The 14,893-nt window shown below is 42.2% G+C and overlaps 1 protein-coding gene across 3 annotated transcripts in view; it reads left to right on the top strand.

The window, feature by feature from the left end:
• The window catches only part of LOC146674449 (phosphatidylinositol-binding clathrin assembly protein), a 113,841-nt gene that overhangs the window by 84,211 nt on the left and 14,737 nt on the right, over window positions 1-14,893 (top strand). For all 3 annotated transcript variants that reach the window (XR_014909275.1, XM_085396018.1, XM_085396010.1), the window contains 3 exons: window positions 6,900-7,043; window positions 7,389-7,419; window positions 7,681-7,813. Coding sequence is in view for 2 of the 3 variants with exons in the window: in XM_085396018.1 (XP_085252144.1) it covers window positions 6,900-7,043; window positions 7,389-7,419; window positions 7,681-7,813 (308 nt within the window). In the remaining variant the exon portion in view is untranslated. The remainder of the gene's footprint in view (window positions 1-6,899; window positions 7,044-7,388; window positions 7,420-7,680; window positions 7,814-14,893) is intronic.

Here is a 14,893-nt window from a genome sequence, read left to right as displayed (position 1 = left end):
TACTTTCCTTTAACCTCTCAGCAACTGACACAATCAATTCCAGGGCTTCTCAACCCTTTAGAGTCCCGAGGCACTCCTGCAAAGCATATAATTTTAAGGCACACCGAGTTATCGACCACTCCAGAGAAGGTACAGCAGATAAGAGCGACTACCTGCAGAGGTCATCTAAAGACTATTTTCATCATAAAGGGAGAGGGAAGTTCAGAAAGAAGTGCAGGTTTAACTGCAGCAGCACGGAGGAAGTGTGCTGTGACTTCATTGGGTTTGTTTTAAATTAATTAAAGGGGTTTTTTTGGGTGCTTTTATTTCACACTTGAGGAAATTTACTGAAAGGTGTTTCATGGTGCCAGCCATTTTCACTGTGCTGGCGTCCATCAATCAGCCTCACCGGGATTTATCGTCCAGCTGTTTCGGAGCAGCATTCGCTCCACGCGCAGTTCACACTCGTTGTCGGGACGACTTGATCATAGCACATTTGTCACACAGATCGCTCGTCGTAACCTCGAGGAAAGAATATCCTGAAGTCACCTGGGTTAAATGTTGTCACGTTATCATTGTTATCCGGAGGATTAGCTGTATTTGCACAGCTGTAGCGCTGCCTCGTCAGACACTCTTAAAGCCGTTTCACTCCAAAGGACCTGAGTTGTGACTTTGCTCGGGAGCTGCTCGCTCTAATCTCGTCTAACCCTGTCAGTCTCCTCTGCTCAGATTTAACAGTTGGAGGCGTGCAGCTTGTTCCTGGCTCTGGACGGAGCGACTCTTTCTATTAATAGGGCCTGTGTCGAGGCTGCCACTACAACTACCAATACACCATCTGGGCCACTGGCAGCATCGCATGTAAAATCCCCCTGTGTGTATGTGTGTGCTCATGCATTATCTGTGTATTTCTATGCGTGCTCACATGTGTTTGTGAGTCTGTGCTCACACGTCTTCTGTCATTTTACTCCATCCCATCTGTCTGCTTCTGCTCGTCTGTTATTTGTTGTTGTGGTTCACACCATCCCCACCTTCCTACTCCTCCCTGTATTTCCTCTCGCTCCCTCTCCCTGTCTTTGCCTCATCGTCTCCCCATCACACTTCACAAGGCAAAAATCACCCAGGCAACTCCTTTCCATCTGCTCTCCTCCTCCTCCTCTTCCTGTCTGTTTTTCCTCCCTTCTTAATTAATTAATAATTGATACTTTGCCTGAATTTTGGCCACTCTTAAGCTGTATTTGACCTCTAGTGATCTTTTCAAGATTTGAGTTTTCTGAAGGACAACAAGCAATTTCTGCTGGTTATTCTAATGAAGGTGCTCTGCCTGCTACTGCTGTGTCTGTGTGTCCGTGTTATTTAAAGCAGACTTGTAATGCATGCTTACTGCTGTGCTTCACAGTTGAAAATAATCCTTATAGTATCTTACAATGGCCTTGGTGCAGCCCCTCAGTGCATTCTCTGTATATGGGAAGCTCTCCCTTGGAAGTTGGGAGGCAGTGGGAGAGAGCTGTCAGGGATGTTAGCCTCTGACTGATATCATAAAGAAAAAAAACCAGTTTGAACTGACCTCGTTATTCTAAACTCTGTTTAACATTAGCAGCCACATATATGTGAGAAGAAATAAAGGTATAGTTCTGCCCTAATTCTGCTGCGTTCCTCTGTTTATGATCTTATCTGGTTTTGTCAGTGCAGCTTTCTGTTATTAACAAGCTCATAAAGACTTGCACAGGTCGTCAGTGAAGAAGTCACACTCTTAGAAAGGCCTGACGTTTGTTAGTCGCTTTGTGTAAACTCGTGATGATAATCTTCCTTCTCAGGCGGGACAAGTCTGAATTGAGTTTTGTCACATTAGCGTGGAAGCTGCGGCAGAACCAGATGAAACACTTGGACGGAGATTAAATGCACATCTTGTACTTCCTAAGAGGACTGTGTATCTTCAGTTATTACCTGCATAAAGGATGGGTTAATAGGGTTATGTTGGAAACACAGAATAGAGTGGTCTGATATTATTGAGTTTCCTGATCGTAAAACTGATTTATGATCATTTAGTCATCAGGATTCAGATGTTTTAAAATGGGGATGTGTTAGCTTTAGCTGCAGTCTGTTGGCATGATATAACATACTATATGTATCAAGTTAATAAGAGGGACTTTTTGCAGGAAGAAGTCGCTGTTACTTTGTGACCTGATTCAGGGCTTTTCACCAGGGAGAACAGTGTGGTGTGTGGCAGCAGGGTTTGTTAATGTTGATGTACTGGGTGAGAAAAGTAATCCTTACTGTGTGTTTACATACACACTGAAATATAGATGAATATATCAAATATGATGTTAAACTTGGTGTTTTTGACCAAATGTAATGCATTTATAGGTGCTGTAGATTAAATTTAGGTGAAATCATTGTGTAATTGTTTCACATTTCAAATGTACAGAGCTTTGTGCTGGTGCTTGGACAAGGATGCTGTGCCATCCAGTGTCCAGGCCTTTGTGTTTGGGCCTTGGCTCCATTAAACAGCACATTAGTTTTTATCTGTTATGAGGAGCAAAAGCGAAACTTTATTAAAAAACGAAAATCACTTGATTTGATAATAAAAGGGACAAAAGTATTCCCTAACCCGCTGGCTGCTGCTTGTTTCTGGGTGAAATTGGTCACAAAGAAGGTGCTGCAGTAGAAACTTCCTCATGACTTCTTTTGATCACCAGCAAATTACAGTCATTTTCATGGAAGATGCCGACTTGCGTGCTGACTTTTGTGTTGTGCTTTTGAAAACGTACCACCCGCTCTGCAGGCAGCGAGTGAGGGTTTGAGGACTCGTGGAACATTTTCCAAGTTTGGTGGGTGGTCAGCGAGTGTTTGCGGGCAAGTCGGTGTCTCAGGTGTCACATAACCCTATGACAACCCACTGGATACCAAACAAATCACAGCAAGGTTTTTGGCGTAGCACCCTTTTATGTGGTATCACTGCCAGCAACCACTCATCAACCAGTTGGTGGAATACGTACTTTTCCCTGGCTAGTGGGCTGCCCACTGGTCTCCTGACCCTTTTTTTTTTCTTTTTCTTTTTTTTTTTTACCCCTAGCAACCTGTGGTTACCAGGAGGTTCCTGAGCAGTCTAGACTGAAGCCTATCAGCCATTTACTTGGTTCTTAAGCTTTTAGACTCCGTGGGCCTGATCCAGTCCAGCACCACCCAGAATCAACTTCAACCTCAGATCAGAATTACCTTTTATAACAGAAGATTTTCCCAAATCTGGGATAAATACGGTTTGGAAGACTGGTTTGCTTAGAAGAAAGACAAAGAACAGCAGGTTTCACTCAATTGTTGCTGTTGTTTTGGTCTCACATACAGCTATACACAGCCTATATTATTGTAACTGAACTGTAAAACTGTCCCTGTTATCGACTAAACAATCGCCACCCGAGTCCGATGGACCCCAATCCTCAACAGAAACCTGAGATGCTGGAAAGGGCTGATTAGGAGTCCGCTCCTGGGAATGAAGCGACAGCTACTTAAAGCCACTCTTGCAGGGTTATGAGGGAACAAGAGAGTTTCTGTTAGCATCAGTCAGTTCGATGGAGCTGGTAGGACTCATAGCAACAAAAAAGTCATCAGTCTGTAGATAAGAAACAAGCTAGAACCTTCACTGTCTCGAAACCATTGAAGCCTCTTCCTCCGTATCTGCCTGTCACACAGCAGCTCCTAAAGCTCTTTTTTGTAAAGATCCCCCATCATATGTTAATACCACCCTTGGGGACATTTAGGTATGATGAAGCCAGCGATGGTGGGTACTTCATTTCTGAAAGAAACGCAACGTTTTTACAACTTCTTTTCAGATCTCTGAGCAGTCAGCGCTGGTGTTTTGAATCCTCGATATGGATTTACTTTCTTCTTTCCCTTTGATCTTAAACTCTATTGACTGTCAAATCCATCGCTGAAACACCTAACACAGATATCATTATCTCCTCAGTTCAATACGACACCCACCGCTTACTTATCTCCCTCCATCCCTGCTTTCTTCTTCTTCTTTTTGCTGCCCTGCAGTGTTGTGTGATCTACTGAGGAAGCTTGTTCCGTTCATCTGTCGCTTCTTGGTTCAGTTTAATTCAGTGGTGCTTTACTGATGTGACGATTTCAGAAATAAAGAAATATAAACTCACCTGTGTTGACAAAGCGTTTTATCACAGGAGGGAAATCAGTGTTTAAAACTAGGTTCATTTCTCGATCTCCCTTCTGTCTCAATTCCCGTTCTTCTCTCTACTTCCAGTCTTCTTTCTGTCTCGGTATATTTTCCATCCTCTCCCTTTTTCTCTCTCATCTGCTAAGCTAGCAGGAAGAGTGCTTTCTGAATCTCTTGTGTCAGCACCACTGTCAGACCCACACACCGCTTCCTAACTAAATATTATTCCTCCGTTTTTTTTCCCCTCTCCACCATCAGTTGCCTTACTTTCATCCTTTCTCCTTAGCAGCAGAGCAATCATTTGTTCTCATTCTTGTTTTAATTTTTGTTGCTGTTCTCCTGCCTTCATCTCTCCATCTTTCAATGAAAGATATTTTTTTAATAGTTTTAGCCATGCTGACCTTTTCCTCCTCTGAATATGCACCATCACATCTCCAGGTTCCCACCATCAGACCTGTGCTAAGCCATTAGCTGAATGAGTGCTGACATGAGAAGCTGTTAACGCAGCCACTTAGACGCAAACACTTCCACACCAGTGCAGGAAATTACCCTGTCATTTCCACCTATCAGAGACAAACTCAGTTAACTTTCCCACACAGAAGCACACACGCATGTTCCAAACTAATCACTGTTCACAGTCAGAGTGTGTACATGACGACTACAAACAGATAAATCAATCATCTGGAACAACTGCTGCAAGCTACCGAGTCAGGGATTAAAGGCTCGCTACTGAAGCTGCTACATGGCAAAGAAAAAAAGAGCGGTTTAGGTCGAGGATATCTGATTTAAACTATCTGCTTTTTTCCCCCCGTGTGGGTAAATGCTAAAAATAGGTCGGAAAGAATTCAATTAACAGAGAGGCTAGCAGTGAGATTGAGGTTCATATTAAGGAGGCCCAACTCAGCAATATTCTCAGATCAAAACTGTCCAGCTCGGCTTCATTAAAGTGGTCGAGCCATAAGTTGATGTATTTAAAGAGTAGGAAAAATTAGGTTGAAAGCAAGAGCCTGCTCTCATTAGAGTCAGGATTAAATGTCTTCTCACTGATACAGAAACTTTATAACGTTTGTTCCCAAACTTTCTTGTCTTGTCCTCCAGCGTGAACTTCACTCATTAACTTTTAGATGTTATTTTTCTTTTTTCAGCCTTACCATTGATAGTCCCCCGTCTCCTTTAGTAAGTTGGTAAATTCTGCCTGTCGAACTTTTTGTTGTTGCGTTGGAGCATAATACAGCTCACAGTGAGAACAGCTGCAGATTTCAATGGAAATGCAGTCATTTTTTGATATAGGTGGACAAGTTTAAGCAGACGTCTGCTATTAAAGAAGCTAGTTTGTCTGTTCGGGTTAGGTAAACATGGTATTCTTGGCAACCCAAAGTAAAACAATGCTCAGAGGAACTGCAAAAAAGGAACTACATCTCAGACTCTGCTGACCTCAGTTAACAAGTTCATGACAGCATGATCAGAAAAAGACTGAAGAAGTATTGCTTGTTTGGAACGGAGGCCAACCTGTGATTTTTCTCTCTAAAAATCACAGTTTGTAAATCAGAAACCACAAGACTTCTGGAATGTCCTTTGAACTGATGAGACCAAAGTGGAGATGTTTTGCTGCGCAGCACCATGTCTGAAAAATCCCAACAGCATATCAGCACAAGCACCTCATACCAACTGTCGGGCACGATAGAGGAGGGGTGATGAGAGGGGCTTTTTGCAGCCACATGACATGAGCACCTTGTAGTCACTGAGTCGACCATGGACTCCTCTGTATGCCAAAGTGTTCTAGAGTCAAATGTGAGGCCACCTGTCTGGCAGACATTCTGCAAACTGAATCAACGCTGTAAAGAAGAGCGGACTAAAAGTCCTCCACACTGATGTGAGAGACTCAAAGCCACACAGAAAATGATTACTTCATGTTATTGCTGATAAAGGCAGTTCTACAAGCTGCTGAATCACAGGGTATATTCAGTCCTGGGAAAACTTTCTTTTTCACATCTGTAACTGCAATCTAATTAGCATTTAGGACAAGTAAGCTACCATGAACGACTTAGTTTGATTACAAAAAGGCTCTCTGTGTATCACCAGTAAGCGTGTTCAGTAAACAAAGGGCTCTTTGCCAACATTGCTAGACTGTTTACATCAAATGTATTCTTTCCCACATCCAGTGAACAGTGGGATAGAGGGGTTAACAGCGTGTAGGGCGTAGTAGCATCCAGGACACTTAAGCTAACATTAAACGTGTGTGGTAGCGTGGTTCCAGAAAGACTTAAGGATTTGTAGCTACAATGAAGGATAACTGTAACATCTCCAGAGGTAGCTGTCGGTGAGAAATACTACACCATATTCTTGATACAGTAACCCTACGAAATGCAATTTGGCTAGTAAAATGTTGATTACTACTGTAGCTGAGCTGTGCAGCTCACATTACAGCAGGCAAACAGAGTGATATATATGTAGCCTTTTGCTCCTTGTCTCTTTATTGACTTGGCATATGGAGAAATCCAAAGCTTGACAGGCCTTCTGTGCCTAGTTACAGTTTTCTAATCTGTAATTGAACAGTTGCTGTTGAGGGAAAAGGTTCATCAGCGGTCAAGTCTGCCACTCGGTTAAATTAAATATGAAGTGCTTGATCTTGCTTTTTGCTCAGTCTTTCTGCCTGCCTGTATGCCGTTATTAGCAGCCATTCCTATTAAAAATGCAGTTTTTCTGCACACCCATCTCACTCGCTTGTTTACCTTGATTTCTTCTTCAGGTTTTGATGCTCTCGGAGACCTGTTAAAGCCTACAGTTCCCACACACACCGCACCTCCTCCACCTCCCCCTCAAGTGGCCATCCATCATGGAGGAAAGCTGCTAGCCAACGACCTCGACTCGTCTCTGGCCAACCTCGTGGGCAGTGAGTGTTGAGATTCATGTGAATAGACCAGAAAAGACGAGAGAAAAACTGGGTTACATAACGTGGCACATGCAATGCCTGGCCTTGAATACGTGCCTGCAGTGTACTCTCAGACTCTTAAGGACATATTAAAGTTTACTGTTGCTTGTACATAGAAGTGAGCCTGCATATTCCTCTTTAACTTCATGTGTTTGGTTGGAATTTGTTATTTCTTTGTGGAAACTTGAACCTCTTTTCATGAAGGGAAAAAAACAGCATCTGAGGCTGAAATTCCTTCCTGCCTCCCTTTTCATTGTACTCTCTTAACTGCGATCACTCACTTTCTGTGTTTCCAACTCTCCACAGATCTGCAGTTTGGTGGGACCCCAGCCAAAAAGTAAGTTTTGCTGAGTCGTGATGGTGCCTTTCCTGAATTGTGCCTGTAGTCTCTGCAAAAGCAAATATACGCTTTTAAGCTGTTCTTGGTCAGGAAACTGTCAGCACAAATCTCAGAAAGCAAATTTATTATGAACTGCTTAATATGCACACACATCTGTGGCCTATTGAATTAGACTTTAAAGATTTGAAAAACGTAAATAGCAAATTATGTGATAACTAAACCTGAGATTAAACAGCTGAATCCATTTGACTTCCACAGGCCAGATATGCAGTGGAACCAACCGGGAGAGAAGAAGCTGACGGGCGGCCAGAACTGGCAAAATAAGACCATGTCGACCACACAGTGGAGCCCAGCACCCATGGCCCCACAGCCCATGCCTGTACCACATGTGGTAAGGAGACCAACACATGCACAAATACCCAGCTGCTATAAAGAATTGTGCAACCTCAACATTTTGCCCAAAGGCGTCCATCGAGGTGTCTGTAAGTCCTGGAAGTCTTGGATAATTTTGGTTTATCACAAAAACAAATCTTATCTTCTCATTTGGCATTTTTGGCATCATTCCTGTTTAGTGCTTTACTTTAGATTAACCAAGTTAACTAGCTCAGATTTTGAGAACAACGTCACAAGATGTCCACAACAGCTACAAACTGGACCCAGTTGGGCAGACTGGAGGGAAACAAAGCTGCAAGTTTGGAAAAGAAAGCAAAAAACAAAATGAAAGTAAAGCTCACTGGTTACTTTGTTAGGTCTTGCTAGTTCTGAGTTACTTTTCCCTTCAGAGTTGCTTAATTCAGTAAAATGTTATCTAAATATCCATGATGTTGATCTTCCGTTCTGCCACGTCTCAAAGGGGCTCTCCTGAGTTGAGATCTGGTGACGGTGGAGTCAAGGAATCAGTTTGAGATGATGATTTGAGACATGGTTTGTTATCCTGCTGGAAGCAGCCATCAGAAGATGGTACACTGTGATCATAAGGGGATGGACGTGGACAGCAACAATACTCACTACGATCAGAGCATCTGCCTGCCTAAGGGGCCCAAAGCGTGCCAACAAAATATCCCCCACAGCGAGTTATTGTCTTTGATAATCTTACAAATCTGTTGCTTTAATATCCGGTCTCATCATGTTTCTTATCCTCAATGACTTTAATTGCTGCCAGCTTTCATAAATGATGCCCCAAGCTACGAAAATGAGACTTGAGTTGTGATAAACCAAAGTTATTGTTAAAGTCACGAAAAAAAATTCATGGGAAAGACCCTTTATTGTTGTTTGATGCACGGCATTTTGGGAAATGCGGTTGGTCGATGAGAAGATGCCACAGTCAAAGCTCTGCTAGCAGTTTTCTTTGCTTAGGTCAGCTCGTTAAAATAATGTAAAAGAAGTATGATTTTTTTATTTTTTTTAACCTCCAACACTAAGTATAATTTCTAAACTGAAAATCATTAAGTGGCTTATTCAGTTAATTCAATTAAATTTTATTTATACACCACCATATCACAACAACTGTCGCCTCAAGGCGCTTTAAGGTTTAAGTTAGACCCTGCAATAATACTAACAGAGAAAAACCCAACAATCACATGACCCCCTATGAGCAAGCACTTTGGCGACAGTGGGAAGGAAAAACTCCCTTTTAACAGGAAGACTTGAGACAAACAGCTGAGACCAGAAACCTAGACAGAAAGTGTTTACTGAGGTAATAAAGCAGTTAGACACAGCGGTAGTTTTCATTTAGATTTCCATAGAACTGAATAACTTCTGGCAACCTGAGTAGTCGCCCCCTGCTGACCAATCTCAGAAATGCTGGTTTAAGCTTAAATTGTCAGACCTCAAAGTTACACCTCCGGAAACCCATTTTACCTCTGCACCACATCCTTCTACATAAATGTAACTACACGTCGGGTCAACGCATACCACAAGACTTGATTGGCGTGGAAGGTTGCTTTGTGGGGGAAAGAGTTGTTTCTGGTTAATTCGTTAAGTTAGGATGTAGATTTCCTGCAAAAGTTAAAATCACGCTTTAGGACACTTTGCATCCACCGTATTGGTGACTTTGACCACCGCCACTGACATCATCGCCAGATGTCACCGTACACTCATGTCTTCAACCCGGCTGTGGCAGCCCAACATCCCATGTTACACAAATCAAACCAGCAGAAACTAATCTATTTCGTTGACCAGTAATTCCCGTCATCGTTTTCAGTTTTTTTCCCCTGACATAAACGAGACGACAGCTAAATAAAATCTAATGCAGGGCGACAAAAACTGATGAAATGTATTGACAACTTCTGAAAACAAGATCCAACCAAAACTTATCCTGCCTTTCTACGTAGCATGAGTCTGGAAGCAAACCAATCAGTAATCTCCTTGTGCAGTAAGATGTTCACATTTGATCTGCGCTGATGAACAGGGTGGGGTCGTACAGCCACAGGGGCTCTTTCCAGATCCAACACATCCACGTCCTCACTGCGAGGGCATGTAGCATCTTCTCATTTCACTCTGTGCCCGAAAGTTCCCAAAATGTCAGTGTAATAATTTGGCCTCCTTTCATGTTTCTGCCAGTGCTGGAGACAAAATCAGTTTAAATATTTAGGTTGGCTTCTCACAAACATACAGCGTGATGCCGAGCTGACTGGAACTTGCAAACACTTTGTAGGACATGCATCTAATCTAAAACTGTGGCACTTCTCACACCGAGCGCTGTGAAAATATTTGTGCATGTCTGTGCGGTGTCTTTGTTGTATCAGCTCGGTACATTTTGTGTGTGTGTGTGTGTGTGTGTGTGTGTGTGTGTGTGTGTGTGTGTGTGTGTGTGTGTGTGTGTGTGTGTGTGTGTGTGTGTGTGTGTGTGTGTGTGTGTGTGTGTGTGTGTGTGTGTGTGTTTGCTGATCCTGGCAGCTCCTGATTGTCATCCTGATCTCTTGACTGCAGTTTCTGGCTGACGTGGACAAACTGTCACTAACCCTCCTCTTCCCCTCTTTCTCTCATTTTCTCCTCCTGTTGATCTTTCCCTTTCTTCCTTTCTTCCCTCGCTGTCCGCTTCACCTCTGCTGTCATTCCCTCTAATTTCTCCTTCCTGTCCCGCTCATCCTCCTCGTCCGCTCGTTTTGCACCGTCATCCACTCGTCTTCCTTCCCTCGTTGGCTCGTGTTCTGCTTTATCACGACTCTTGTTATTTTTTGTTTTTTGTTGCGTTGTCATCTTCTCGTCCTGTTTTCTTCGCCCTGCCTTTGACATCTGCACGTTTGCACCGCGACCCCTCATTCTTTTATTATTTTCTGCTTGTTTCCTGTGCTTCTAATCTTTCACTCTCGTTTTTCCTCCTCCTTACTTTCTCCTCATCTTTACCTCACTCTACCGGTTTTGCCACCCTCTTTCATCATCTCCCGCTCATTTTCCCCCACTTTTTCCCATCTCATCACCTTGCCTCCTCTCCCTCCTCCTCCTCTCTTGTCTTTCTCTGTTTTTTGTCCCTTTTCCTCGTTGCGTCCTGATGCAGAATGGAATGTTCTATACTAGTTATGTAAGTACTTATCTCTGTTTAACGAGCTGCTCAGACACGTCCTCTCCCGGGTATCTTTCTCTTCATCTCTTTCCCTGTCACCTCTTCTTTCACTTGCATTCCCCGGAGACGCTTATTTAAAAAAAATAGAGAAAAAAAGGAAGTTCATTCTGTTCTTGCACCATTATCATAAATAACCTTCTCACCTCTGTGATAAAAAGTAATAGTCTGCGCTGCTTATGTAAGCAAATTGATGTGAGGAAGTTAGAACAAGGCGCTCCTTCTCCCTACTAAAACCTAAGAGCGCCATTCTTCTGGGTGTCTTTTAAAAGATCCACGTCTAATTTATTTGTCAGCCGTTCATCGGGTTATTATCCACATTTTTCTCCCCCCTCAATCAACAAATCCCATGAAACGGAAACAAAACGGCAAACCGAGCCACTCTGAGGCGCTTCAGAAGTCTGTTATCTCTGTGGCTGAAATGGCGACGTTATCGCGGTATGAAAGGAAAAACTTCATGTGCAGCAGAGGTCCGGTCCAGGATGCACAGATCAAAGTATCGCAATGAAGGATTTAACAACAAGTTACTAAATGGTTGCAAACAGCCACAGAGAGTCAGCTCTACCGGGTTTTTTTCTCTAATATAAACAACACTTTTCAGTTATTAACATCGATCTGTGTATCAATTTGGTCTCATTTGTTGCTTTTAATGACCCTCAGGCCTGATTTAGACCTAGAGGTAGAGGTTGTGGCGTAACCTTTTCTTTTCACGTCTTTGCTTTCATGGGTAAACAGACTGCAGTGAACAGGATTTATGAAAAGGTTGTACATTATATAAAGAAATGGCCTGTTTTGCAAGCATACTTTCAGATACTTGCTACCTGCCATTTTCATAAGTGTTGAAGCTTTTTCTGATGATAAATTAATCATACTGCATCAAAATAATTAATAAATGACAGAAAAGTGCCTGTTTTTTCTGCTCTAAAAGTTTTTTTTCATCAGGCAAAATTTAAGAAAATTAAATAAGAAATTTTCCTAAATTCATAAAATGTTGTTTTAATGAGCTTACAGAAGATTCTGTCATTTTAGATATTTTTTTCACAAGTTAGTCCCAGAGTGTTTCTTTCATTTACTACAGCAGTGTTTCTTTGTCATGTAGAGATTTGCTGTTGCATTTAGACGACTTCTTATATCCAGATGTCTCAGGGATTCAGTGTGTAGTTAAATGTTAATAAACTACACTGACAGAAAGAGGAGTTTCTTTGGTTCAGCTTTGAGATCGAAATGGGAGCAGTATGTGTTTGCCATCGCTACTTTACAGGTCGTTTACCTCTTATTGGCTGCTCTTGCAAACAGAAAGCTTAAGGTATATCCCACATCACTGACATAATACAGAGTTAAGAATCAAACACAAAACAAAACTAGAATATACTATAATAGCTCCTCTTAACTCTTGCCCCCCATACAGTCGGCATCTGACAACCTGCTCTGTACCCTTAAAGACTAGCTTTGACACCTCAGTATTTCTCAGTTAATACTTGGTTTAATGATCATTTGAGTAGTTGAAAAATAACAAAGAGCCTCTTAGTCGACTTTCAAGGGGTAAAGAGTTTAAACACCCTGCAACAGAGCAGCAAAATCCAGCTGAAATGAGTCCCTGATGCACCAAGAAACATCTTTTTTTTTTGTTTTTTTTTTAAGAGATGTGCAGGAAAAAAACGTGTTGAAGTAATTCTCAAACCAGCTAATTCTTAAGGTGTTATATTATTTCAGCCTTTAACTCCCACTGACAAGCCAGCAAGAACAGAAATTGCCTATGGGGATTAATTCAGCAGCACAATAATAGGAAAAGAGGTGATGGGTCCCTGAGCAGAACAAACTAAAACAAACTTTTCACCTCTTACACGGTACGACACAGAAATTCTGCATGGTTCAGTCAGCACGACAGAAACATCAGCTTTAACCAAACAAAGCTCAGAGAGAGAATATTAATAAAACTGCTCATTACTGTCCCCGAGAATGAAAATACACAGTCTGTGACTCCAGCGCAGCTGAGATGACCTCCCATAATCCATGAGACAATAAATAAATCATAGCAGAACTGCATGAGACATCACAGGTAACACGAGTAAGCAGCTCGTCACGCTTCACGCATGATAATCGAAACTCCCACGTCTGAGATTCTCAACAGAAGGGCAAGGTTGTAACTGTCTGTGCTGGTTGGATATTCAAAAACGCCATCAAAAAGCATTTTCCCTTTGCTTTTCTTTTTTTTTTTACTGTGACTGAGACTGCAGGCCACTCAAGGTCAGAAGTCTGAGTTTGCATTAGAAAGCACAGAAAGAAGAAAGTTGCTTGTGCCGAGGAGATGGCAGAGGGAGCAGCAGAAGTTCAGCTGTGAAAGCTGAAACTTGGGATGAAAGATGCAGAGAAAAGACAGCTTTCTTTTTTTTTTAAATTTAATGCGCAGATAGGCAGGGAGACACGCTGGTGAAGGATAGAACAGCAGGCGGGAGGTTGAGCATAAAAAGACGGATACAAACTCATGGATGTGTCACACGATGCACCGAGGAGCTGTCAGCGGCGTAAAGACAGATGGACAAAAACACCGGTTGAGAATCTGCAGCGGTGCATCGACACGTCTCACCTTCTCTGCTTTGTCTTGGGTTTCTTTTTGTTTTTCTGTCGTGTTTTAAAGAAGTAGGGAATAAAAATGATGCTCGCCGTCATTTTTGCACAAGCAGCCGTGAAGACAGACAGGAAGCAGAGATGGATGGTTTGCAAATTAATGAGCGATTCGGGTGCAGATGACGGTAAAGTCAATTTCATCTTTAATCAGGGTTCAAATGCTAAAACCACAAACCCACTGATCAATTGCTGAACGCACAATAAGATGGATAAATTAAAGCGTCTTTTTTTTAATCTGAATTGGCTTCTTTTCGTACAATTTGTAGTTCACTTTGATTAATGCTTTTGAGCAACTGTCACAACTCGCTCTACAAAGGCGAGAACTTACTTGCGATTGATTATCTCCTGAGGGCGGTGCGCAGGTTCACCTTATCTGGCTTTTCTCCTGAGGGCGTCTTAACCAGAGTATACACTGAGCGAGGTCTTTGCGCTTTGTGAGAGATCTTCAAAGTTGGTCATTTTGAGGGTCTTGCCATCGAACGTGGAAAATCACCACAGAGAGGTCTTAAATGTTTTTTGCAAGGATCTTTTACCTCACATCCACATTTAAGTCCTGGCAATGACACTGCAGGGCTGAGACTGCAGTTCTGAAAGTGGCAGCCATCGCTCAGAAAGCTGTTTGACGCTGGAAAAATAACAGACGGACAATTAAAGTAGCAGAAGGCTGGCTAGCTTACTTGTTATCTTCACCATGGAAATTGTGTTTTTATTTGTTAACATATATAGAAAGATTTAAAATAGTCTCACATTTGACCTTTGACCTCCCCTTCAAGTTCAATAGATTGGCGTGAAAGGTCAAAATGATAATGATGGTATATAGAGCTATTTGTTTCTGACTGCTGTTGTTTGTACCGGCAATATATTGGCATACAGGGAACGATGGGGATTCTAAATACTGTGTTACTTTTGACCTTCGACCTCTTCAAGGTCAAATCAGGTCAAGCTTTTTTAAAATGTCTTGTCTTTAAAACTTTGCGTAAAAAATCTTGCTGCCTTTGTTTGTATTGGCAACATTTAGAAAATGACACTGTTGTAAAAGTCACATTATAGTTTGCATCCAAATATCAGGACAGGTTTGACCTCTGACCTTTTTTTCCTCTTCAAATGTTTTATATCTTTAAATTGCGTGAGCTGCCCGGTTAGTTAGAAATATACTGCAGTATTACCTGTAAACACAAATACTGCGACCCACCTCCAGTACTTTCACAGCCCACCAGGGGGCCTTGGCCCACACTTTGGGAATCCCTGCTCAATCCCCATACACACCATTAAAAGTTAGTG

Source organism: Rhamphochromis longiceps, linkage group LG3 (genome assembly GCF_057381845.1).
Source record: "Rhamphochromis longiceps isolate RC_006_pf linkage group LG3, R_longiceps_female_GT1.1, whole genome shotgun sequence".
NCBI classification, from domain to species: Eukaryota; Metazoa; Chordata; class Actinopteri; order Cichliformes; family Cichlidae; genus Rhamphochromis; species Rhamphochromis longiceps.
The sequence above is the reverse complement of the archived record's forward strand: the minus strand, read 5'-3'. Positions and strand labels throughout refer to the sequence as shown.